Source organism: Sarcophilus harrisii, chromosome 1 (assembly GCF_902635505.1).
Source record: "Sarcophilus harrisii chromosome 1, mSarHar1.11, whole genome shotgun sequence".
In the NCBI taxonomy this organism is placed as follows: domain Eukaryota; kingdom Metazoa; phylum Chordata; class Mammalia; order Dasyuromorphia; family Dasyuridae; genus Sarcophilus; species Sarcophilus harrisii.
In genome coordinates this window covers 695983083-696010558 of record NC_045426.1, presented here as the reverse complement: position 1 = coordinate 696010558, position 27476 = coordinate 695983083, and the positions used below count along the sequence as shown (strand labels likewise).

Here is a 27476-nt window from a genome sequence, read left to right as displayed (position 1 = left end):
CAGGTATCATTTTTTTCTGCCCAATAAGAATGGAAGTTCTTTTGAGGGGGAGGGACTATTTTTGTTTTTCTTTGTATCTCTACGACGTGTAAATAAAGAATAGGTGCTTGGCAGGTGCTGGTTGGTGATTACTGCCTGGAACACAGTAAGCGCATAATAAGTACCTGCGGAATGATTTTCTATCCAATTGTATGGTCCCTCCAGTCCATCCTGGCCCATCCCTCGCCCCGCCCCCCACAGCCCCGCCCCTTATCAGCGGTCCTCACCTGGTCCCGCCCCTGGCTCGTGCCTCAGCCCTCGCCCCACCCCCTCGCCTCCGCTTCTGATCCTGCTGGCTCCGCCTCGCCCGCCCCCCTTAGCCCCGCCCCTTGGCTTTAACCGCACCCCCGCCCCGCCCCTTTCCACGCGCCGCTCCCTCACTCGGAGCTTCTGCCCTACCCATTTCCCCGCCCCTTCGCCCCCCGCGCTCCCTCTGGCCCCGCCTTCCGCCCACGCCCCAGCCAGCCCCGCCCCGCTCCCCACTAGGTGACAGCGCCGGAAGGAGGCGTCGTCCTGGGGCCCGCCCCGCGCCACGTGACGGGAAGCAGCTGATGGCCGCTCCCGGAGGAGGGAGGGGCGGCGGGGCCGTGAGCGGGAGCGGAGCCGGCGGGCGGGAAGCGCCCGGCCGGGGTCGCCGCGCCATGAGGGGCCGCCCGCGCTAAGCAGCATCCGGGGGGCGGAGAGCAGCGGCGGCCCGCCCGGCGCCAGCCCCGCGGCCTCATGGAGGCCAGGCCCGGCGCGGGCGGCGCGGAGGCCGGAGGTGAGAGCGGCGGGCCGGGGCCGGGGGCGCCGTCCTTCCGGGGAGCCACGCCCAGGCCCCTCCCACTCCCCCGCGTCTGTCCCCTCCCCCGCCTCCCCTTCCCCCGGCATCCTCCTGTCCTACTGTGTGCATCCCAACAACCCCCGGTGTCCCCGTATTCTCCCTGCCCCGTGGTGCGCCCCCCCGGCATCCTCCTGTCCTACTGTGTGCATCCCAACAACCCCCAGTGTCCCCGTATTCTCCCTGCCCCGTGGTGCGCCCCCCCGGCATCCTCCTGTCCTACTGTGTGCATCCCAACAACCCCCAGTGTCCCCGGGGTTCTCCCTGCCCCGTGGTGCGCCCCCCCCAGCATCCTCCTGTCCTACTGTGTGCATCCCAACAACCCCCAGTGTCCCCGGGATTCTCCCTGCCCCGTGGTGCGCCCCCCAGCATCCTCCTGTCCTACTGTGTGCATCCCAACAACCCCCAGTGTCCCCGGGATTCTCCCTGCCCCGTGGTGCGCCCCCCAGCATCCTCCTGTCCTACTGTGTGCATCCCAACAACCCCCAGTGTCCCCGGGATTCTCCCTGCCCCGTGGTGCGCCCCCCAGCATCCTCCTGTCCTACTGTGTGCATCCCAACAACCCCCAGTGTCCCCGGGATTCTCCCTGCCCCGTGGTGCGCCCCCCAGCATCCTCCTGTCCTACTGTGTGCATCCCAACAACCCCCAGTGTCCCCGGGATTCTCCCTGCCCCGTGGTGCGCCCCCCAGCATCCTCCTGTCCTACTGTGTGCATCCCAACAACCCCCAGTGTCCCCGGGATTCTCCCTGCCCCGTGGTGCGCCCCCCAGCATCCTCCTGTCCTACTGTGTGCATCCCAACAACCCCCAGTGTCCCCGGGATTCTCCCTGCCCCGTGGTGCGCCCCCCGGTAACCTCTCGTCACTGGCCAGACCTCAGTTCTTCTGTTTCAGGATTATCCACTTTACCTCCTTGAATGCCCCCCCTTCTCCCTAGGTCTGTGTTCCCCTTGCGAACAGTCGTGGCTGACAACCTCCCCGCTTCATTGAATGGCCCCCAGTAACTGCCTTTTGTACCCCGACTTCTCCAATAGCTGCTTCCCCTACTTGCTCCATTTCTGGATGTCCCAGATTGCCCCCTTGAATTTCCTCCTTCCCCTGCAACTCTTCCCCTCGGATCCCTGGCTTCCTCCGGGCTCTGCCTACTTGCTCTCCCCCAAATCCTTCCTCTTCTGTGTAATGTCCCCAACCCGGGGGTTTCTCTCCCCTTACTCTTCTCTGCAGGCTCTGAAAACCAGTACACCCCCAGACAAATCACCTTCCTGATGTCCTCTCCCTATAGTCGGTTTTTTTCGTCTGTATGGAACTGATCACCAATCCCCGCTTCTGCCACATGCAGGTCTTGGGGAGCCCTCTGATCCCCTGCCCAGGTCCTTGTGCCCTTTTGTGGGGGTTCTAGGTCTCTCCTCTCTTAAGTGGCACCCTCCTTCCTCTTCATCATCCTCATCCTCTACATTCCCTCCTAGCCAATTAACCCTCCCTCCCTTCTCAGCATTGATATAGGAAGAATCTCTTTTTTAAAAGTCACCCAGAAGGGCATTAAGGTCCTGGGGGAGGTTTCCCCTCCTTGGCTGTTTAATCCGAGGCTTAATGGAACTGGTGATAGTCTCCAACTCTGGAAGTCCAGTGATCTCCAGACCTCAGAGGTGCGTAATCCACCCCCTCATTTCACAGATGAGGAAACAGGCCCAGAGGGGAGGAGTGACCTGGCTAGGGTCACATGAGTGGGCTTTTCACACCTTACCTGGTTGGTTCTGTTCACCTTTCAGTATCTTTCCCAGAATATTTCCTTCCCTCACCTTCTGTTTTCAGCCTTCTAATCTCTAGTGTCCTGCACACTCCTTGGAACTGTTCTTCCTGCTTCTTCAAAGCATCTTCAGAGGTCCAGCCTCAAATCTGTGATCCTCATTTCATTCTGAAACTTTACGCAAGGGAAATATATCACTAGCAGCTGATATTTCTGTAGCCTGTCTCATTTGTGCTCAGTTGTCCTGTGAGATGATACCCCTCGTGGTATATGTGATACTAATCTTTTCATCCCTCTTTTACAGGTCCAGAAGTGAAGTTAGAGAGATGGGATTTAGACCAAATACAGGGGGCTATTTCTACCAATCACACTGAATTCTAACATCCTTTCAAGGCTCTGTTCACTTTCAGTAGCTGTTCGTTCTCAGCTCCTCGAATCTTTGTTCTAATACCTTCTTTCCAAGATCTTAATATTTGCACCCACAGCCACTGGGGTGGTGGCTCTGGTTGGGTTAAGATGCAGCTCTATGGCTGTTAAGTAATTTCCTCCCTTCCCCCCAACCAAAAACCAAAACCAAACCAAACAACCTGGAGTCTTGTTTCTCATATCTGTTGATCAGATTTCCCCCAGAGGTTTGGTGGATGCCCGAATAACCCTACCACCTGCATTCTACTCCCAGCTTTTCCACTGACTGCTTTCTCCAGGGAAACCCTTGAGACTGACTCAGAAAATGTGACGATGGGAGGTGGTCATGGGAATGAATTTTCTAGTTCCTTAAAACCCAAATGAGGAAGATAGGGTGTGTTTCTCATTTAATCTTTGTGTGTTCATGATTAGTCCCTTCTCCCTTTTGGAATTTGTTCAAATGAGAAAGTTAGCAGCGTAGAACCTGGTCATTCCTTTTGTATCCTATGTGTTCAGGGTATGTCTTAAGAGATTTGGCTACTTGCTGATCAGGTGATTTGATGTTATGTTCAGTGTCAAATAAATATGCCATATAATTTTCCCATGTAAGTGGCTTACTTGGTAGTGAATTCTTGTGTTTCGTAGTATAGCCTCAGAATGGGAAGACTTGCACCTTGCTTGGTCTTCTAGTTCTTGAATCATCTAGTCTAGTGCCTTCATTATTCAATAGATGAATTAAAAAGCATTGCTGAGCCTGTTCCACAAGTTTTACCCTAAGGGTAAAATTCAAATAGGTAGTAAATTGCTCATCTTGGATTCAAACCTAGATCTCTTGACACTAAATCCCTCCAGGCTTTTACTGTTGCCCTAGCATTGCTCTAGAGAAGACTAGATTTTCCACATACAAAGGATAACTCTTGTGCTTGTCAGTCACGATACTTCATGCAGTTTGGATAAATTGATATCATTTTTGATTCGTCCAGAAACTCAGAGCTTGCAAGTAGATAATCTTGTTTGGGGGAAGAAAGATATAGATGAATTGATCTTTATGGCTATAAACCTGAACACTTCACTGAAACATGATTGGTTAAGATGAGAGATTCAGAAGAAAGTAGAACTTTTAAATTGGTTCTCTGGATCCTTTTCAGAATTGAAGATCCCTCCAGAGAACTTTTATTCATGTAGATTGTTATATTTATTGGTATTCACCACATTAGAAAAACAAAAGTCTTATGAAAAATATATATTTGGCTTTACACATCCTCTGAAAGTGTTTTTGGGGACCCCCAGAAGTCCTTGGATCATACTTTTAGAATTGTTATGCTGTTTAGTCAGTCATTCAGGCTGGAAACCTAATTTGGTGATGGCCGCATTATTCCAGAATATTTTGTTACTCTAATGAAAATAACGATTGAATTAGCTAAGACTTCAGGTTTTTAGGGGAAGGAAGAAGGAGAATTCTCAAGACTTATGTGCTTCTAGGTGTTTTTATTAAAAATAGAGATTGCAGTAGATTTATTGGTTTTCAATCAGGGCATTTTCCCTGGGATGTTGTTGCTTTTTAATATGGGAGATAGCATTTTCTTTGTTTGCTGAAAGAGGTAGGTATTCAGGGAAATATGTGATAGCAGTTTTGCCAGCCTTCCTATCTGGGTTATCTGATGGTTTCTTTTTTATTTAATATTTAACTGATGACACTTTTTATAAAGAAATTTTTTGTCCTGGCCCTTAATATTAGATGCAGGCAGATAGGATGTTTCATTTAACAGCTTCTTCTTGAATTTCTTTCTCCTTTTTAAAATACAGTTTTATTGAAGTCACTTTAAAAAAAATTACCATAATCACCATAATTCTCTCCAGATTCCTTTTCCCTCACAGGGAATCATCTCATGACAGATTTTATTTTTAAAGACAAAAAGGGAGAAAAGAACAAATCTGACCAATATATGGGAAAGTACTCAAAATATATGCAAATTGCTTCAATTATAACCTTTCCACCTCTACTAGGAGTGGGAGTAAGGGTGCTCATATATCTTTCAAGTTATGTTGTTCTTTTGTAGTTTTGGAACATTCACATTAGATTTTTTTTTTTCATTTACATTGCTGCCATTGAATATATTTTTTCTTGACTCTTTACACTGTTGACTTTTTTGTATCAGTTCATATAAATCTTTTCATGCTTCTTTGTATTCATCATATATGTCATTTCTTACAACACAGTCATATTCCATTACATTTATCTGCAGTCACAGAAAGTGCTGTTATAAATACTTTAGTGTCTGTGGGGACTATCTTTTCATTGACCTTTGTACATAAATTTTGTACTGGAATCTCAGAGTCAAAGTGATCCAGATGGTATGGACATTTTTTGTCACATTTTTAGAGAAATTCCAAATTGCTGATTCACAACTCCCATTGATTTTCCAAAAAAAGTGAAACCAGCTTTATAAGAACTTGTTTCTTGTACTGTGTCTGGGATTATGTACTGTCCTTGATAGACTGTCTCTGTGAGGAGAGTTCTTGGGAGCTTGTGAAGATAATGGAAGAGACTCATTCATTTTTCTTTTTAACCAAAAATAAAGATATGGCTAGCAATTTATTTTATATTTTTTAAATAACTTTTTATTGACAGAACCCATGCCAGGGTAATTTTTTACAACATTATTCCTTGCACTCACTTATGTTCCGATTTTTCCCCTCCCTCCCTCCACCCTCTCCCCCAGATGGCAAGCAGTCCTATACATGTTAAATAGGTTACAGTAGATCTTGGATACAATATATATGTGTGCAGAACCGAACAGTTCTCTTGTTGCTCAGGGAGAATTGAATTTAGAAGGTATAAATAACCTGGGAAGAAGAACAAAAATGCAAGCAGTTTACATTCATTTCCTAGTGTACTTTCTTTGGGTGTAGCTGCTTCTGTCCATCCTTGAGCAATTGAAACTAAGTTAGATCTTCTCTTTGTTGAAGAAATGCACTTCCATCAGAATACGTCCTCATACAGTATCATTGTTGAGGTATATAATGATCTCCTGGTTCTGCTCATTTCACTCAGCATCAGTTCATGTAAGTCTCGCCAATCCTCTCTGCATTCGTCCTGCTGGTCATTTCTTATAGAACAATAATATTCCATAACATTCATATACCACAATTTATTCAACCATTCTCCACTTGATGGGCATCCATTCATTTTCCAGCTTCTGGCCACTACAAACAGGGCTTATGGCTAGCAATTTTAACATTATTAACAGCAGTCTGCATCATGAGATTCCTCATGGTCTTAGAGGACAGTGGACTCTTATTTTGTGTCTACCTTAGTGCCTTTATGCTTACATTTGTTCATTTGACCTGATTGTCCAGACAGATTCTAATACTTATTTTTAAGACTGATGCTGACACAGTCTTTCCAAGGAAGGAGTTTTTTCAGAATGGTTTCATCAAAGCCAAGGTCCCTTGTTATGCTTATTGTATTTTTAAGTTCTATGATATGACAGTTATTTTTCCCACTAACTCTAACTGGGATTAGACCGGAAGGATAATAGTTCTTTGAGTAGAGAAGAAGGGTTAGATGGGGGAGATATTATGGAAATAAAAGTAACAAGATTTGGCAATTGATTGTGTTGACATTCAGAAAGGAGACCTCAAAATGTTGGGGGTTGCAGATCAGTGTCGGGAGGTTGTCTCAAAAAAATTTGCAGGCTTGAACCTATCTCCAGGTCAGGGGGCAAAGTTTATTGTAATTGTAATGCCAATTGAAGAGAGCTAAATTGGAAAAGAATTTAGCAAAGAATCAGAAACAAGGAGACAAATTTATCCAGTTCTTGTTACTGATATGCTAATTTTATGGCCTAAGGTAGAACTGAAGAGTCTTCTATTCACTGTTGTCTCAGGAACTTGGTTAAATCACTAACCAGCAGATTATCTATTTGACAGTCAGCAATGTTTGTAGAACTATCCTAAAGCCAGAATGATGAGGTGAAGTCTAGTTTTGGGAGTTCCCAGTTAGGAAACCAAAAATATGATGAGGACGTCTAGTTTTGGGGGCTCCCGGCATGGGAACCAAAAATATGATGAGGTCTAGATTTAGGGAACCAAAATGAGATTAGGGTTTCTGGTGGTCAGGGAATTAAATGATAAGGTCTAGTGGAAGGTTTGGGTTCAGGAAACCAAATGGAGAGGTTTGGCTCCCCTGTACCCCCTTGGGATTTGGCACAAGAGTAGGGAGTTTTGGGGAACCCCCTTCTGGTGGCACAGGGATTCTCTGTAAAGGAATTTACAAACCCAAATAGGGATTGGGAAGTAAGGGTTAGAAATCCCAACAAAGAGGCATAAAGTCTTATTAGAGAAATAGCTGAGGATAAAGAGAGGGTAGCACTGGAAAAGAATATTAAGTGGGCAGAGGCTTCCTTAGCATAGCATGCCATGTTTAGAACCTCTGCAAAGAGAGGATTTTAGATTGGCTCTTTTATAATAGGAGTTTTGGCTACAAGCTGGGTTTCAGCTTGAGCTGAATTTGAATAGAATTGAATGAGTTTTTTTAATTGAATAGGGTTGGACTTCTTTTGCTCAGGACTGAACCAACCCCATCTAGATAACAGAATGAAGCTGTTTATCTTGTTTCCCTCGGGCGGGGTCCCTCACTGAGGCAGAGTTGAAGGAGAAGTTCTCCTTCAAGGAGTTTTAGAGTTTTGGGATCCCTTCTTCAAGAAGACTTTAGAATCAGACATATTATTAGAACAGAAGCACCCTAAGTTCAGGCGACCCCATCGGTGCCATTTTCCCCGAGGAGCTGAACCCTATCATTTCCCCTCTTAGGCAATTTGAACCCCAAATTCATTTGGGACAAAGGGACGGAGAGCTCATTATAAGGGGACTAGAGCTGTCCCTGCCTAGTGGGTTACAGACTGAGGCGAGGAGGAATGTAACTTGAAGATGGCTTCATTATTCATTCATTTATTTATTTATCTATTTATCTCTCTATTTATACATGCAGGCTGTCAAAAGTCTGCTTTTTTTCCATATAGGCTCAATGAGCATGCAAAACGTGAAAGGCATATTTGGAGTCAGTATAAATTTTCACTCTCATGAGTTTTTCTAATTCTAAAGCTCTGTGAGGGCAAAAATGCTCTGAACCCAGTGTGGGGTTAGAACCTTCAAGGGTTAGGCCTAGAGTAAGCTTAGAGGCTTCCTCATTTAGATTTGTGGCAGCCATTGCTCTAAGCAGAGGGATCACCCTAAAGATATCAGGTTTCTTTGATAAGTAAGCAAGAGGTCTTATGAAGTCCGGGATAAGCAAAAGTCCTTGGTCTTTATTCTTGGTCTTTAGGGAGAGAAATGAAGGGAATGGATGCAAGTTCTCCAAGACCTGCCTTCTCGTCATCCACAGCCAAAGTGACCCTGGCTTGTCTTACTCCACCCCCAATCCCTCCTACAATTATCTGTATACACCAAAAGATCCAGCCAGCACAGAATAATGAGAAGGGCCATTTTCCAAGCATATGCTAATAGAGTATTGTCCAATTGGTAATTAGCCTTAAGTTCTCGGTTGTCTGATTCCAGTGTACCAACTCAGTGTTTCAGCCCTTTACATAAAGCGTCTGGGAGAGGTAGCTAGGAATTGAATCAAGATTCAAGTACCCTAGGACCTGGCCCCAACCTTCATCAACATATAGCATAAAAGATTTTATAAGGCCTAGGCAAGAGATTGGTTTAGCTTTCAGGGTTTTAAAAGCCCTGGCCTGATCAGAGCTCCATTTGAGGGTAATTGTGTCAGGGTCTTGAATAGACTCATCGATGGGCTTGGCAATAACTACGATTAGATATCCAAATTCTACAAAATCCCGCCATTCCCAGGAAAATATGCAGCTATTTTTTTCAGGAAGGTTCTGATAAGATCGCTTCCTCTCTACTGTGAGCAAAGGGGAGATGGGAGTTAATTCATAGCCCAAATACTTAACAGACTGATGAGCAAAGTAGGCTTTTAGAGAAAGAAACTATCCCTCCGAGAAGCCAGAAAGTTAAGGGTTTTTATGGCTGCGCCAGAGAAGCCTCTCCAGTTGGGCTACAGATCAAGTGTCTGTTCAAATATGTGAAGGCTGTCATGGAAGCCCTGAGCTATCTCATTGTTATGGACATTGCCCATGTTAATTGATGGGGGTAATGTTCCATCTGGATTTGCCCCTCCAAAGACAAAAAGAAATTGTGAGTATGCAGTGGTATACAAAAGAAAGTATCTTTAAGATGTAAGGTAGAATCCTCACCTCACACCTCCATGCTAGGTGGTGCCAGGGATTCTTCCTGTGTGCTCAGGGATACTTGTATTGTGCTCATGACTTTTTCTGATCATTTACTCTGATTGTAGAAATTTGCTATGAGAGGAAAAAACAAAGACATGATTATAATAGCATCAAAACAGGTCCTTCAGGCTTCAAGCTCAGCACACTTATATGACAGGATACAGCATCCTTAGTTCTGTTTGACAACCAATCATGCAGTAACAATTCCACCTCATGGCCAGACTCGGGAATAATCAGGTGAGAAAGAAAGAAACAGAATTGGGAAGCTGAGTCAAAAGGATTCCACCTTGAGCAGAGGCTAAGATTGTCCTCCCAGCTCTTGCTCAGATAAGACATCCATTTGTGACAGTTCAGGAAGGCATTCCTCTAACTTATTTAGAGCATTTCTCTTAAATGGTTGGTTAATGACTTCATGATTAGGCAATCGAATTCAGAACTCAAAATAATATCAGTTACAGTCCCAAGAGATTTTATTTCTAATAGCAAATTCCAATTGCAGCTTAGGGCTAGATATGTTATTTTTAAAAGTTTACCAGGACCCATAGGAGAATGTGTTTTATATGTTTAAACTTATCCTAGTACAAAGGCTCGATTATTAAACAAGCTTATAGTTTCTTACTAAACACATTCCTTGTCAGGGAACTCTACATCTGAAACAGGTTCATTTCTCAGGACTGAAGACCTTGCTTACCCTGATGGTTTCAAGAAAATTGGCAAGCTTACAAATTAAGGGGCAGAGAAGAGGCTGAACTTGTTGCCCATCCCAACTATTCTTTAGTGTTTTCGTGAGCAGTGCTGCTTGATACTTCTCCCCACTCTGTGAAGGGGGAAAAAAGGTGTTGTACATCTCATACTTTGAGGTGAACTGATAACACTTTCACCTTATCCCTCCTGTTCCACATATAAAACCAATTTTAGATTTAACATGATGACATTAACTCCATACAGATCTTTAGTGTTCTCTTCTTAATCTGATCTGAGATGAGAGGAGTTAGCAGAGAGACTTGGGACTATATCGGATCTTTTTAGCAATCCCCACAACTGAGATACACTCAGGACTCTAGGGAGTGGAGTGGAGAGGATCTCTTAATACCTTCTGGGATGCTTTCCCAAAGGACCAGAAGGGGACTCCTGGACAAAATAAGGAGTCAAGGAAGTGTTGAAGTTCATAAGGAACTCCAAAAGGTTGGGGTTCACAGACTGGTGTTTCAAGGTGTCTCAAAAGATTTTGCAGGCTTGAATCCATCTCCAAGACAAAAGGCAAAGTTTATTGTAATTATAATGTCAATTGAAGTGGGCTAATTCCAAAAGACTTTAGCAAAGAACCAGGAGCAAGGACACAAATTTATCCAGTTCTTCACGTAATCGATATGTTAATTTTATGGCCTAAAAGCAGAACTGAGGAATGGTCTCAGGAATTTGGTTATCTCTGACCAGCAGATTGTGTATCTGACAATCAGCAATGTTTGTAGGGTTATCCTAAGGCATGAAGATTTTAGAATTACAGAACAATAACACTCTAAGGTCAGAGGGCCTCAGGATCCCTAATATATCTTCCCTGAAGTCTAGGAAGAAATATTATATTCCTGGGCCAGAAGATTTTTACAGTTACTGACAGATTGTTAGAACAATAGCAATCTAAGGTCCTCAGGATGATTGATTCTAAAGCCAGAAGACTTTAGAATCATTGACAGATTGTTAGAACAAAAGTACTCTTAAGATCAGGGGACCTTAAAATTATTGCTATATTTCCCCTAGAAGCCATACATACCCTATCAGAAAGATTAGCAAAAAGTTGCTATTTACCACATTTGTTTTTTCTATTTCTTTTCTTTCAGAATGGAGTAAATTCCTGGAATTATCCTTAATGTTTTAGGAATTTTTTTTTCTTGCAGTCTTACAATGACTAATTGTCAAATTTCTCAATTATTGCTCTCAAAACCTTGAGAATCTGCTAAGATGTTATTTTAATTTTAATTAGCCAACTTTATTTTGTAGCCCCCAGCTTGGCCAGAGCTAAGGTTAAAGTTAGGTTTTTTCCCCCTTTTTTAAGATGAGAATCAAGGATGTTAAGAAATTTTCCTAGCATTCTAAGTACAGCATAGAAGTTTTTTCTTGCTGGTTCTGTTTTAAATCTTTCTAGGTAACAATATCTAGCTCACAGAACAAACATGACACAGACATTATTCACAGAGACACAGACACATACAGAAATGACATGAAAGAACTCTGTCCCATCTTTGCATAAAATTTGTTTACCAAAAGCATCCTACAGCACTTGTCTCTTTTGGCATCCCAGAGAGGGTGGAAAGATGGCAAAGGTTCCTTAGGAACTTTGCCAAAAATTGCAAGAATTTCCAAGTCTCAGCATCCCCAGTCAAGGAAAATTTGCTAAGCATAAAGCTCAAGACAATCCAGACAAGCTTTCTTTGAGTTGCTTGAGGTGTTCCAGCCATAGGATTGAGGGGGAAAAAAATGGGGAACTTAACCTTGAGAAAGAGGGAATCAAGCTAGGGGAGGCCATTCTCTCCTCATACAGGGCCACCAAATGTTGAGATTCAGAAAGAAGATCCCAAAAGGTTGGGGGTAGCAATCCAGTGTTGTGTGGTATTTCAAAAGAACTTCCGAGCTTGAACCCATCTTCAGGTCAAGTGGCAAAGTTTATTGTAATACCAGCTGAAGAGAACTAAATTCCAAGAATTTAGCAAAGAACCCAGAGCTAGGAGACAAATTTATCCAGTTGGTGTTATTGATATGCTAATTTTATGGCCTAGAGGTAAAATTGAGGAGTCATCTATTCACTATTGTTTCAGGAATTTGGTTCTATTTGACACCAATGTTTGTAGAACAATTCTAAGGCCAGAAGACTTTAGAATCAGATATGTTATTAAAACAAAAGCACCCTAAATTCATAGGACCCTATCACTGCTATGTTTCTTCTAGGAGCTGTACTCCGTCAATTGTACATATGGGGTAAGGGAGAGTAAACGAGGAGTCCATTATCACCTCGAGGTTATCAACCTGGGACAATGGAAGAGGGATGATGCTTTGGATAGAGACAATTTTGAGACATGTAGATTAGTGGGGAAAGATAGGGTCTCTTTTGAACATGTTGCATTTTAGATGTCTATGGGATATTGAGCTGGAAATTTCTAAAAGACAATTGGGATTGCTGGTCTGAAATTTAGGGAGAGGCTGGGACTGGATCTAGGAATCATTGACATTGAGATGATCATCAAACCTCATTCCCTAAGGGCTGACTTTGCCCTAGAGAACTAGTGTAAAGACTAGGCCCGAGCCTTGGGGAGACTGGGTAGGAGGAGCACCTGGAGAGAGGATTGTCATGAAAACTTAGAGAGGTAAAATAATCCTTGAGAAAAGTTGGTTAATGGTATCAAATACAGCAGAGAAGTAAAAGGTCAAGAAAGATTAGGACTGAAAAAAGATAACCAGATTTTGCAATTAAGAGATCACTGTTAACTCTGGAGAATTAACTTGGGAGTTGAATGATGGGGTTGAAAGCCAGTTTGAAAAGAAGTTACACTGAGAGGGCAGAGGAAGCACAGACAGAGTGTAGATAGCTTTTTCTTGGAAGAAGACTTAGGGATAGGCCAGGATTGAATAAAGAGATCTTCCCCTAGATTGGTTGATGTTTGCTACACCATTGTTAGTGAGTACATAATAAGGCATTATATAAAGAGTGGATTTAATAATATTTGGATAAAGAAGCATTTTAAAATTACCAACTGAAGAAAACAAGGAATTGATCCAAAAAATGCTTGACAAAATATGCATGTTTGAGATATATATTGTCCAGTGAATTACTCATTTTATTCTCATTTCATTTATTTCCATTTTATACTGATGTGCAAGTGAAAATATAAATTCAGATGTTATACATATGTCTTATGCATGTTATATTAAGTGAATCAATATTAAAACCTGAATTTATTTTTAAAAAAGATTCATTTGGCAAAAGAATTCATAGGCTACAAATAAATTTTAATCTCCCTTAGTACATATAAAATTTCCCTTTCAATATAATTTTTTAGGTATATACCTCTTATATAAAATGAAAGAGAACCTCTGTATTTTGTGCATATTTTTACATATAAATTAGATATGTAGGTCAAAAATGTGAACTTGCTGAATTATATATGTAACTATATATATATACATACATATATATATATATATATATATATATATATATATACAAATACATAAACACATATATATGTGTCATGTATTTTTTTCTTTTATAATTCTGTATTTTTCCATGAAGGTTGTGTTTTGTCTTATGCCTTATTGTAACATGGAGAAGCAATCCATATTTTAATGAATCCTGAGATTTAGAGCTCTTTTCACCATTTTATGATGAAGTAGAGTTACTTGTCCCAGGTCAGGCCTTTAAACCCTGTCACTTCTTTCTGCTCCATCTTGGCCAATTCCCTTTTAAAAAGTCTATGCCAGTGGATTCTGGGAGGCTCTCCCAAACTTGAGAGGCTTCAAGTGTTGATACATGACAGCCTCATTAAGTTCCATTATGAGAACATTAGCCACTGGGTGATGAATGTTTTTGGCTGTGGTCCTTCAAAATCTTCAAGAGTTGCATACATGGGGAAGTCCACTTTCAGAATTGAGAGGGTCCTTAAGATATCATTTAGTCTAGTCTTCTTGATTTACAGGTGAAGAAACTGAGGCTCATCAAGAATGGACTTTGTCAATGGTACAGGTTTTACGTAACAGAGCTGGGTTTTGAACCCATGTCTTACTATTCCAAATCTAATACTTTTTCTATCAGATCACTCAGGTATATGGAGAAAGCCTGTGCTAACCGAACACAGATCTTTGGAAGCACTAAAGTGATCCTTAATCAGCTAGATTAAATCAATGTCTCCTAAGAGTTGAACTGTTAACTACACGAATTGTAATATCAGGTTGGATTTTAAATTAGAGACTCTGGGTTTCCAGATCTTAAAATGAGCTAGAAGAGACTTTGGAGGCTCTTTAATCCAGGTCAATCCTGCCCAAGAAATCCTTCTGTGACATCCCCAATAAATAGTCATCCACATTCTGCTGGAAGTGGAAACTTGGTAGGAAGGATCTGGAATCACGAAGACCTAAGTTCAAATCCTGTCCCTTAATAACTCTGTGACCCTGGGCAGAAGTCTTATTACAGCTTCAGTTTCTGTATCTGTAAAATGGAGGAAATAGTACTTGTCTTTCAGGGTTCTTGTGGGGATCAAATGAAATAACAGATCTTAAAGCCCTTTGCAAACCTCAGTGCTCTGTGACTGCTAGCTCTTCTTATAAGATCTCCAGTGAGAGCGAATTCAACTTCTAAAAAGATGGCCCATTCCACTTGACAGTTTTCCTTGTTGAGAAATGCTTCTTAATCATCTTAAATCTTTTTCTTTGCAGCTTACCCTTTGATCCTGGTTCTGCCTTTGAGACCAAGCAGAATAAGGCTACTCTCTTTTCTGACAGGCCCTTTATAATTATGATGTTTATTTTCAGTCATCTCCAGATGAGAACTACCACATACTACACAGTTCTCATTTGGCATGTTCTTAAGGCCTCTAACTTACCCACTTGTCATCTGTAGAAGCTCCAACTTGTCTGTGGGTTTCCTAAAATATGATATACAGATTTGAGCTGGAAACATTCCAGAACTGGTCTCAAAAGAGCCAGAAATATTCTGGATGCTTTGCCTTGGATTGTAGTCACCTAAGACAGCCCTAGTGTAATGAACCTCCATGGTGTATGGTCAGCTTCTTTTCTACTTAAGAGTTGCTGCTGCTCAATTGGCATTCAGGTCTTTAGGATTGAAGGGGTTTGACTTTTATTTCTGTGATCATGTTTTAGAATATATACTAAAAGTGGATATATTCATGAGTATTGGCTGCCTTTAATCCATTATAAACTCCATAAGTGCCAAGAAAGTGTAGGCACTATGGGAACTTGACTGTCACTCTTTTCTTCTATATCTTTATGTTTTTAATTGATTGAAAAGTTACAAGTCTGATTTTCTTTGGGCATTTGATTGAAATAACTATGAGAGGGCCTTTCTGTTTGTTTCCCCAAGGTCTTGGAATCTGCAACCTGCTTAATATTTTATTGCTTTCATGTTTTATCTCTATTGTTTTCTTCTTTTGGACAATCTAGGGAAAGGAAGCATTTGACATTAGTTTGTAATAGTCACCTGTCCAAAGGTTAGTCGTAAGTTATGGCTAACTGGTAGTTTGCCTGGCCCAGAGTTTGAGTAATTGGAATGGAATGTGAACTGTGGCTCCTGTTTATTGCTCCGGGACAGTAAAAATAGAAGAGCCCTGAAAGAAAGAGAGGTAATCAGTCCCAGGGCAGGCTATTTACACAATTTCTGAGCTAGTTAGGTAGAGAGGATGTATTCTTTGGGGCTCCAGGTTCAAATACAGTTTGGTTTCAGTCACCATGCCATTTTCTTCCTCAGAGGTTCCCCTACTACTGGCTGAGCTGAAACCAGGGCGCCCACACCAGTTTGATTGGAAATCAAGTTGTGAGACCTGGAGTGTTGCCTTTTCTCCTGATGGTTCCTGGTTTGCCTGGTCTCAAGGACATTGTATTGTCAAGCTGATTCCATGGCCCCTTGAGGAACAGTTGTAAGTAGTATGCCATCCTCTTTTAAAAGGGAAGGGCTGCTCATAATACTAGAGTTGTTTAGATGTGCTTGGTTTTGATTATTTCTGAACATGTGTCCTCTTTAAACCTTTAAAAACAAATCCTTTTTGATACATTCCCCGTGGAAGAATTGGGGAGCTGAAAATGGTCCAAAAATTGATAACAATGATGGAGAGGAAGAATTAATATCTTTCATAAACATTTGCACAAACACTCATTAAGGACCTATTGTTTGGATAGATATAATTAGGTGTGATTAATCAGCTTTTGATGCTAATTATATATAAGGCTGTTCTTGTAGGTCTTATAGATTTAGAGTTGGGTGAGATCTCAGAGGTCTTCTGATCTATTCCCTCATCTTATAGATGATAGATGAGCAAACTGAGGCTCAGGGAGGTAAGGCTGATACTTGAACTCAGGTGTTCAGACTTCAAATCCAGTATTTTTCAATGTATTGTTGTATGATGTTAAACTACTAACATTTTTTATGTTGGCCAAATTCAGAAACCAGGAAGTCAAAAGTTTATAATAACCTGTTAGGATAAGGATAGTATAGTAGATACTATCCATGAACTCCTAGACCAAATGTCCATCCTTCTGGGTTATTGATTTTGCCCTGGAGTAGATCTCTGGAGTAGTCATGATCCTGAAAGCCAGTCTTTTGTGTTGCTTTTTACACATGGAGCTTTCCAATCAATAAAAAAGAAGTGTTAGTTTTTATAAAACTTACTTCCCAAGTAAGTCTCTTGTTTCTGTTCCTTTCCCTTTCAAAACTAACCATTGCTAGGATTAGATTAGAGGGGAATATATATCAAACTAAGATTTGAGAGAATAGGGCTATAATTCTAACACTTCCCACTTCTTAGCTAAATACCTGTGGGCAAGCCAGCTAAATTTTGCAAAGCGGAGATTTTTGCTATCTTTCAATAAGAAAGGCTTAAAGTTAAATGAGGGCAAATAGGAATGGGTTATGATTTCCTTAGACAATCAGACACAAATATACCCTCTTTGATGGTTGAAAATATGGACAGATTAAAAAAAAATTTACTTAATAAAAGAATTCACCATATGATTCTTTAAGTATCAGTGTCCCAGAATTTGGGGCCTGGGAAGTATTAAAGATCACATGATCTAATTTCCTTATTTTATAGATGGGGAAAATGAGGTCCAGCCAAGTATTTCTTTGAGTACATTTAGATTATGTGGTTTCTGTGAGAATTTTCAGGAATAAGGCTTTTACTTGAATAAAAGAATATCTACATAGAAATAGGAAACATGTTAGCTGGCCTGAAACTTTTATGAAGCACTTGACTCTAACTGTAGCATAGAAGACAGTGGAGGAGCTGTGTTCCAGTCCTGCCTATGTGTCTGAGGATCCTCTGACATTAAAATTTTAAGGATCTCTGTAAACATAGAAATTAACTCAAACGCTAAGCTTCTTGATATTTTTCAGTGTTAGTTTGATCAATTTGACAAACATTTATTGAGTTTGTTGCTATTTGATAGGTGCTGGCGATATAAAATCAAAAGCCAAAAAAGGGTCCTGCCTTCAAGGAGCTTATATTTGATTGGGAAGAATGTAGGAAATAAAATACAAAACATATATAGTTTCTATAGATCTAATATAGATCTAATATGAAAAATCCAGGGAGCATGCTGGGAGGGTAGGTGGAGAGTAAGATAGGGTCATAGAAAGGATGGGGTTGGCACTGATGACTATGAAGGAATATGATGTAGTGACCAAGGAAGGGAACATGTAGCTTGATCGTCTGTAGCTTTGAATTCTAAGTGGCCTAGGGACAGTGAATTGTTGATCCCTTTACAGTAACAGTCAGCATGTGAATTGGATTATCAGTCTGTAAGCAGAAGATGAAAGGGTGGAGTGGAGGGCATAGAGGGAGGAAAGATGGCATAATTTTGTATCTAACCCTGTTTCTAAGCCTAATTCTTCTTGGACTTGCCTGATGGTCAGTTCTGTGGTCTGAAATTCTGGGCTTGATTTCCATCCCAGAGCCCACTCCAGAGTAGATTATCTTCTCCTGGCTGGGAAAAGATTTTCGATTGGAGAGACAAAGAAGTCTAGGCAAATGACAAGGTCATAGTTGAGTACTGAGGCTCCAGTCTTCAGGCCAGTCTAGCTCTGCCCTATGGCACACTGCAGTCCAGAGTGGATTCTTCCCCCATTGGAAGTTTTGGAAGGTCTCTGGTCTTGGAATTGGGGAAGGAAGGGCAACAGGAATAAACTCCAGCAGGTTTAGATTAAAATCCTGGGGAAATCAGTTTTCCACAGCTTAGTTTTTTGCTTAGCTATTGTCTTTTGTGATCTGATGTCCCTGAGAGAACACTAGATGAGTCCTAGTTTTGGTTCTCTCACTGACTGGATGATTATGATACGAGGCAAGTCATTTGATGTCTGAAGTTTCTTTTATCTCTAGAATATTGTGTGATCTTTGTGGCTTTAGAGTGAAATTTTTCATTGGTTTTGCCCCTGGTTAGAATCTGTCAGAGAAATCAAGAGAAAGATGTTCCTTTTTAGGCACAGTGGAGAAAAGAGGGGAAACGAATATTTGCTAAACCAGTTGCATTAGCAAGGATGGTAATTTATTTTCTTGGTTCTTTCTAAGGCACATTAAAAACCTTAATTTTTATTTTTTGTTATGATTTGTTCAACAGAATAAGAATGAGCCTAGATTTTTTTGCCTCTGGAAATTCTCAGTAGGTCTGGCTTGTTTCCGGTAGATGAGGGCTTCTTAAATTTTTTCCACTCATGACCCCTTTTCGCCTGAGGGATTTTTACATGATCTCAGGTATATCGGTATATAAAATAGATATACAATTTAAACATTTACTTACCATAATTTTGCGACCCCTACGTTCAGTTATAAGACTCAATGGGGTCTTGAACCATAGTTTAAGAAAGTGGGACTATAGAGTATGGTAGTTTTACATTCAGGCCTGGAGTCTTTCAACCTTACAAAAAGATAACTGCATTTTTTCTTTCTGCACTCCCAACTCCAGAGAACTCCCTGGATAGGTGCTTCTTTGGTGCCATGCCTAGCCTTAGCCCAGGCCTTCCCGCAGGCCTCTGGTGAGTGAATGAAGGTGAGCAAAGGCCAGTGAGACTCTCAGAAGGAATAAAAAGTAGAGTCATCTAGCCCACTTGTTCTCTGGTAACTTTAAAGATTTAGAAAATTCTAATGTCAAAAGTAAGGAATGATTAAGAAACTGTTTCTTCCTACAGCATCCCCAGAGGATTTGAGCCTAAAAGCCGAAGCAGCAAAACAGATCCCAAGGGGCGAGGCAGCCCAAAGGAAAAGACGTTGGATTGTGGTCAGATTGTCTGGGGTTTGGCCTTCAGTCCGTGGCCATCGCCACCCAGTCGAAAGCTCTGGGCACGGGTCTGCCCCCAAGCACTGGATTTCTCTTGCCTTATTCTTGCTACGGGACTCAATGATGGACAGATCAAAATTTGGGAGGTGCAGACAGGTAGGTTGGAAGTCCATGAGAGAGACTGAGTTCTAGGGTGAGTGACTTACCCATTTCTAGTGGGGCCCTGGTTGCTCATTTGCCTTTGATTGTGGCACTGACCCTCTTACTCTCCTTCTTGAATAAAATGCAAAAGAGTCACACCACCTGCACAAAAGATTTAATGAACGTGTTTCTCTCCTTAGGGCGACTGCTTTTGAATCTGTCGGGCCACCAGGATGTGGTGAGAGATCTGAGCTTCACACCCAGTGGAAACTTGATTTTAGTTTCTGCATCAAGAGATAAAACTCTTCGAATCTGGGATCTAAATAAAGATGGTATGGATGTGATAAAGCTACCTGAATTATAAGAAAATACTGCCCATTTTCCCATCTGCAAAATGGAAAAATATTATCTGGATCTAAATCATTTTTAGATCTTTAATAATAATGGCTGTGCTGAACCCACAACTTATGTTCCTTATCAGAAATACTAAAAAAAAAAAAAAAGTCTACCAATAAACTCCTTGAAGAGCACTCAGAGCTTAGTGTAATTTTCCTTGGCAAAAGGGTTTCATATTTTTAGAGAAATATGCCTAGAACAAAGTCCTATAAGAAGGAGGTACTAGTGTTGGTCCCTACTTGGAGAGAGAATGTTATGAAAAAATACATTTGCATTCTTTTTTTGTCCCCAAAGGACTAGGGGTAGGAAAGAAGTGACTCTATGAGAAGCAGAAAACTGGGTGCCGGACCCCCTCCCCTCCAGGTATTCCTGGCAGAGTTGACTCATAGCTTCCCATCCATGGCCAAGTGGCCTCCCTTCACACCATTGAAAGAAAGGGTCTCGCTTCTCTATTAGAAGCCCGGGGAAGCTACTGGAGGTCCTGGTGCTGTGTGGCAGCCTTGCGCTCTTTCAGAGTCACTGCCCTTCATAATTTAAAATAGGCAGATATTGTAAATTAGGGAACAAATGACATTCATGGTTGGCCTTAGGGAAAGGGCCTTCCCTGTACAGTGTTAAAACTTGAATAATTTTGGTAGTCGGTTGTTTAGCTGCAGATTATAAATGCTATTTAAGAACAAATTGTATTTTTCTTTTGCGTTGGATTTATAAAATCCTGCTTCCAGTTTACCTTCTGTCATAGCCATTTTTGTTTCAAAAGGATTGGAAATAATGCATTTTATCTACTGATGTGATAATTATTCTAAGTTTTCAAGACATTTTCATTTAAATGCTGTTTATATACATCCTATCATACAACCTTAGTTATTTAAATTTAAAAGTTATTTTAAATTTAAAATTTAAAAGTGTCCCAGGATCTTATGGAGATGCTGTGTGAGACCTCCAGATAGAATGAGTTGTCAGAATGAATGATCAGGCAGGCATTCTGTACATGCCAAGGATTAACTTAGTTTTCTGAGACAGGGGGTACAGAAGGGTAAGTACGTAAATAAAGTGGCATTCTGGGGGAGGAGTTTGGACCAAATTTGGAGCTGGAAAGGAATCACTGAGTTCAAGTCCTTTGCTTTACAAATAAAGAACTGGAGCATTGAGTAGAGGGCAGCTGCCAAAAGTCAGGCATCCATAGGTAGTATGACCAGCGACAGGTGACCCTGTCCCCAGACTCTTATCACTTAGGGTGAATAGAAGTAGTTGTCTTTATCTGAGCAGTGTGAGAAAGCTATCAGAGGTTTTGGGTGGGAGGATGAGGAAGGAACATCTTTGGGGACTGCTTGGTGGCCAGAGGTGATATATGGCCTCAGATGGAGCAGGACCTACTGAGGTAAGTGGGGAAGTGAAAGGTCAAGGATCTCCAGGAAATGGGGAAGGGGAGCAGTTTTTTTTCTTTGAAAAAATGTAGTGAAATGAATGATTCTTTCTCCATTGTTTTATAGTCTCCTATATCACTCCTCTGAGGGAAATTGCATAAGCATATTCATCTAAGTCGTCTCTTTGAAGAGTTGATAACTTGAAGGTTAAAATGTGTTATGGCCGTACATAATTGTAATGGCTTTATCATAATTCATTAGAGTGTTATCTATCAGTAAAAAGGGAATTAAAAAATGAAACCATTGAGTCTTTGGGATTTGAATTTGATTTTTAGAGCAATGAGAAATCACTCCGTTAAGGACTTTGAGAAGTGAGGGGTAAAGAAACAGTTCTAAACAGACTAGCCATTGGAGATTACTTAGGAGAGACAGGTGGACATGAAAAGCACGCTGTGCTCCCGAGCTCCCTGGAAAGTGTTTGTGATTCCCTGAGGGAGTATTTGGCCTACTTTTCATGTATTCTGGTGACTTAACTAAATATATGACCAGATTTAACAGCATTAAGAATCTCACGCTCAGTGGAGAGTGGGATGTCTGTTGTGAGGCCTGGATGTCCCTGTCACCACTTCCTCAGTCTCCCTGACAACGGAATCACTGTTTGCTTCTCTTTCTTTGATAGGCAAACAGATCCAGGTGCTGTCTGGCCATCTGCAGTGGGTTTATTGCTGTTCCATCTCCCCGGACTGCAGCATGCTGTGTTCTGCAGCAGGAGAGAAGTCCGTAAGTCACCATGTTAGAAACTGTTCTCCCACTGCCTAGGCTCAGCCAGAAGAAGCGTCCGCAGCACCCTTTGGTGGGCTGGAGAATGGACAAACTGGGATCATGAAAGGCACAATGAGGTTCTTGGGGACTCTCTGCTGGCCTCTGGGCCGGGCTATGGAGGGGTGTCTGCGTGTAGGAGGTGCCTGGCGTTAGGTGAAGGCAGGGAAGCTGAGCCTTTCCCCAAAGGAGAGCTCTTTGTTTGGCATTGTGAAAGAAGCAGGCTCTCCAAAATGTTGGCTGAAAGGTCCAGAGTTTAAAGTGAGGACATGGATGCGAGCCCATCTTTTCCATTTCACTTGATGTAGTTACAGTCAGCTAATAGGATCCAGGCCCAGAGATACTCTCTAATGGATGTTTTATGTGATAAAGTAATGAAGTGCTCTTTCAGCTTGGCTCTCAAACTTCACATGGGCTGAGTCAGTGATGAGGACCCAGAAAATCAAGTTTGAGTTTGGGAGTACTTTGTTTTTGTTTTAATGCCGCATTTATATGGAGTCTTGTGTCATACACACTAAATGAGGTTGGGGAAGGCCAGAGCCGTGGGGGGGAATCACCAGAGCCCCACTTGAGTTTAATAGCTACTTCTTAGGTTTAGCTTAGCAGGCTGATAGACAGACAGCCCCCGTGGGCTGTGAACAGCCAGCACCAGATTTGTCTTTGTGGGGCTCCGGGGCTCCTAGAGGACCTCTTGGCCATTCAGGAGAAAGGTGTTTATGTTTGTGAGGGAAACCCTGGGGCTTTGAGTAGAAGTATTGGGACTGAGTGAGAACAGAATGTTCTGTCAGAATCAGGAGGACTTTGGAGGGGTTTAACCCTTAGTCCAGTTCAGTTTGCTGAGGCCAGACTTGCTCGGCTCTTCCACCTGGGGGAATATAACCTGGGTGGGTGGGGGATCCCAGGGAGTCAGAACCCCACTAACTTTGATTAAGCCCCTTGTGAGGCTCCACACAGCGAGGGGAAGGTGCTGGGAAGCCTCTGCCTTTTCTGTGAGAGCCCTGCTCTCTCCTGCTGACTACTGCTCTTGTTCTCAGGTGCTTCTCTGGAGCATGCGGTCCTACACACTAATTAGGAAGCTAGAGGGGCACCAGAGCAGCGTGGTTTCTTGTGACTTCTCACCTGACTCGGCACTGCTTGTTACAGCTTCCTATGACACCAGTGTCATCATGTGGGATCCCTACACTGGAGAGAAGCTGAGGACACTTCAGTAAGGACCACACCCCTGCTCAGAACTTTCCAGTGGGCTAGATGATGTGAGACCCGCCTTGGAGCCTCCATGGGAACCTTGTGGTCTGAGGCAAGGGATGGGGCAGCCAGAGAGACCCTTGGGTAGAAAGATGGTTTCAGAATGCGACTCTGCAGCAGGGGTATGTGTACGATTGGGACGTCACTCATGAGTTCTCTGGCCATCTCTCTGTTTGAAGAGGCCTGCCCTCCTTTAGAATTGACCCTGGGAAACACCAGAGTTTAACATGTTCGCTTAATCAGAGTACTATCAGAGTAGAGTTTTCTGAGCTAAACCAAGGTTTCCAAAATGGATTGTGCTGTTCGTACAAACTTTTCTTTTTTCTATTTTACATAAGAATTGTTGTTCACAATATAATTGTGACCATCATAATTAGGGGAAGAATATAGTTGCGTAGGGTTATGGTGGAAATGTGAACTTTGACACATTTTACACAAGGAAATGTACACTTTGGCAAAACATTAATATCTTGGCCCAAGTGGAATCCCATCCGTTTCTTAGGGTTCTTCTGTGCCCGTTCCCTTAAGACACACAGTAGGCACGTCTGTCTCTTTGGACCACTGGTTGAGATGTTTACTTGGGCTTGCCTGTTTGCTGGGAGGAAGTAGATAGGAGGCTTGGTCACATCTACAGCAAATCTTCCTGCATCTTTTCCTCCCCACAGGCACGTGTTAGACTCTCAGTTGGATTATACCCGTGATGTCCATGCCAGCTCACTGAGATCAGTGCGCTTCTCTCCAGAAGGCTTATACCTTGCTACAGTGGCAGATGACAGGTAATAGATGGACGCAGAGGAGGATTGAATTGTCATCGAGAACTCCTGAGGGAGTCTGCACAAATGTCTGCAATTCTGTCTACAATTGAATCTCAGTCACTAAAGTAATAAATAACTTTATATTTCTCTTTCATTTAGACTGCTCAGGATCTGGGCTTTGGAACTGAAAACTCCAGTTGCATTTGCTCCTATGACCAATGGTCTTTGCTGCACATTTTTTCCACATGGTGGAATTATTGCCACAGGGTATGTATATCTCTTACTTAAACTGATGAAGTAGCTGTTTTTGCAGAACACTTTCTGTAGCTCTTATGAAGGAAAGAAAGGAAGTAAGGGGCTTCTTGTTGAATTAGAAGGCCCATAGCAGACAGCAGCCACTGGAGGATGACTTTTTTTCAGCCACAACAACTCAAAGATCATCTTTAAAGGCACCAGAGGGGTTGTGAACATTCTTGATGAGTTGATTTTAGATTCGTATAGTTAGAGGCAAATATATAATATTGCTTCTCTGCCACACTACCTAATTAATCATTTTTTTAAATCTAGAAGACATATAATAGGTGGTATAGGAAATAGTGGTGGTAGACAGTCATATGTCTTTATACTGAAAGATCACAGTATTATGAAGTGATATAAAAGTTGCACGGAAACTTCTCAGGATCAAGAGTCTAGTTAGAAGTAACTTTGCTAATTTGTTTGGTGGCCCTCTTCCTTATTACTTCTGAATAAGTGAGCCAGGTTTTCAGGACTGGCTATATTTATAAATGTATGGTTATTGGGATACAAAGATACATTATTGAAAATCACTTCATCCTATAGATTCTAAAGCAGACATTTTATTTGGCCTTCATGATGTTTCAGAACAGGCATTTGAATCGGCCTTTTGTACACGCAGTAGCTGTTATTCATACTTGTTAGCTTAAAAAATATCACAGTGCCTTGATTTCTGTTTCCTTTCAGGACAAGAGATGGCCACGTCCAGTTTTGGACAGCACCCAGGGTCCTATCATCACTGAAGCACTTATGCCGGAAAGCCCTTCGTAGTTTTCTCACAACTTACCAAGTCTTAGCACTGCCAATACCCAAGAAAATGAAAGAGTTTCTCACTTACAGGACCTTCTGAGCCATGTCATGTGATTTTGTTCAAAGACAAAAAGAGAACATGGAGACCCATTCTCTCCTAATAACAAGATTAACTTTTCAAAGCAAAGGTGGAGCTGAAATCATGGAATGGAAACAAGATGGGCTTGTAAATTATGATTCTTCTTTGAATTAGAATTGTTTTGGATTGTAAACAAGCAGTCAATAGACTAGCCAGGGGAATAAACCTGGTGAACTGGTCATTGACCTTTTTATCTATAATGTTCAAAATCCAGTAATAGAGAAGGTGGTTCCATTTCCATGGCTACAGAGCTTTAGTTGAAATTGTCCACTTATTAACAGCACAGTTTAATTCTCTTGGTGTCTTGATTCAAAGTGCAGTTAATAATGTTGTTTTGCTTACAAAAGTAACTGGGCTTTGAGCTCTCTTTAGTGGTAAAGGAAAGAAGCAAAATCTCCCTCACAGGGAAATCTGACTTCTGCCCAACACTTGTCTCAGTTTAGTCCTTAAAAGCAGTGGTAGCTAAACATTTAAATTGTTCTCTTGCTCTTGGTTCAGAGTATCAGGGACCATGCCTTTGTTTAGCCAAGTGCAAATACTTTTAATTTATAAAGTCAAGTTTGTCATTGTTTTTCCTCTGCTTTTGACTTTGACAAACCAGACATAGCTTTAATAGGGGTGCTTGGGGGGAGGGGGGCGGTCCTTGGGTGTGAGTGAACATTGGAGCTAACCTGAATGAACAGCCTATTTAAATCAGAGGGTGTGGTGTGGACTGATGAAGACATTCTAATTGGCTTTAAAAATAATGGTGTGCATGTAAAGGAGGAATCGGTGTCAGATTACAAGAAGGGTGCATTTCTAATTGCATGACTCTTACTGAATTTTCAGTGGTTTGCCATTAACAGCATATTTATTTGTGCTTTCTGAGCATAAGTTGTTTAAGGTACAATTTTGTTTTTCTCTATGGTTAACGAAAACCATAACGTAATCAGAAAGGCTGCCAGAAATGGCACTTCAAAGCTGTATGGAGGTGTCTGGTTTCTCAGTGCTTCAACTGGTATTTTTATAATATATGTATGAGATCAGAGTTTCCTGTCTAACTCAATTTCTAGTCCTGCCTCCCAAATGAAAATAACTTTTTTACGATTCAGGTTTTTCCTTCAACCAGTCAATCAATAAACATTTATTAAGCACCTACCATGTGCCAGGCACTGTGCTTACTGCTGTGAATGGATGGATACAAAAAGAGGCAAAAAGTAGTCCCTGTCCAAAGAGAGCTTACGATCCAATCTAATCCTTTTAAAATGTAATTTTTGCATTTCTTTTTAAGGAAAGGACACATTCTTTTCCTTAGACCCTGTCCCTCTCCCATTTTACTGGTATTATTTTGGTAGAATGCTGGTGTACGGCTTACTGCTCGACTCTTTAGATCCCTTTCATCTATGAGATATTCAGAGGAGGGACTATACTCAACTTGAGACCTGGGATCAACTTCTAACTTTAACACCATGTGGTCCATGTGGTTTTTGGCTTCTACTCTACCAAACTAGGTCTCTGAGAGCCCTCCCTCTTCAGATTTGTGATGTGGAAAATATGATTGCTGAGAGAGGAAAGTGAAGCCATAGCTTTATTGTATGTGGAGTCATGGAAGAAAGAGTTTATCTTAAATAGGGGTGATGTTTCTAAACTGCCATCCAAGGACCCAACTATATCGATCACCTCTCAAGAAGCTTTAGTATTTCATGGAGCTGCACTGTGCCACTAGCACATATTGGTAACCCTTCTGCACTTTGTGGAGGGGTTAAGAAGCACCTCTCTTCCGTAACACTTTGTGATCTGTTAGTGGGACTTGTTCTTCAATCTGTGCTGAGGCACAAGAGGAAGTTAATGGGGATCACTTCCTGAGTATTCTCAATCAAATGGGGAGCCTCCTTTTCAAAGAATATATCATTTACAGTCTATATTAGGGAGTGTAAAGGGAAATTGAGACTTCTCTATGGCTTCTGATAAGGAATCACAGAATTACAAGAAATTGATTCCATTAAAAAAAAAAATTCACCAAGTTCTAAGACCCTTATATTAAGAATCGATCCAAGTCAACATTCTCTGTTGATTTAAGGAGTGCAGGAAAATTCATAGAACTTTTTTCAACAAATGAGTTATCCAATTTACTGATTTCTTATTGGATATTGATAATATGAAATGCAGCAAAATTATAATTGAAGTAGCAGTTTGAGTACATAAGACTAAAATTTAAATGACTAATATTTCAAGTGTCTTGTGTTCATAAGTGATCTTCACACAGCCACCAGTACCATGGGAAACAATTTAAAGAC

The 27476-nt window shown here is 41.7% G+C and overlaps 1 protein-coding gene across 3 annotated transcripts; it reads left to right on the top strand.

Annotated features, from left to right (window-relative positions):
- The first annotated feature begins 542 nt into the window (after positions 1 to 542).
- WSB2 (WD repeat and SOCS box containing 2) lies at positions 543 to 27235 on the top strand. Of its 3 annotated transcripts, none has more exons than XM_031948683.1 (9): positions 543 to 799; positions 15777 to 15945; positions 19206 to 19450; positions 19636 to 19767; positions 21878 to 21978; positions 23052 to 23224; positions 23928 to 24038; positions 24177 to 24284; positions 24999 to 27235. In XM_031948683.1, the coding sequence occupies exons 1-9, from the start codon at positions 760 to 762 to the stop codon at positions 25159 to 25161; spliced, it is 1242 nt and encodes a 413-aa protein (XP_031804543.1). In that variant the 5' UTR covers positions 543 to 759; the 3' UTR covers positions 25162 to 27235. The 3 variants fall into 3 exon arrangements, with proteins under 3 accessions (XP_031804543.1, XP_012398008.1, XP_012398009.1); XM_012542554.3 differs by lacking the exon at positions 543 to 799 and adding an exon at positions 18983 to 19052 and having other exon boundaries at positions 15843 to 15945; XM_012542555.2 differs by lacking the exons at positions 543 to 799; positions 15777 to 15945 and adding an exon at positions 18983 to 19066.
- Positions 27236 to 27476: the final 241 nt, after the last annotated feature.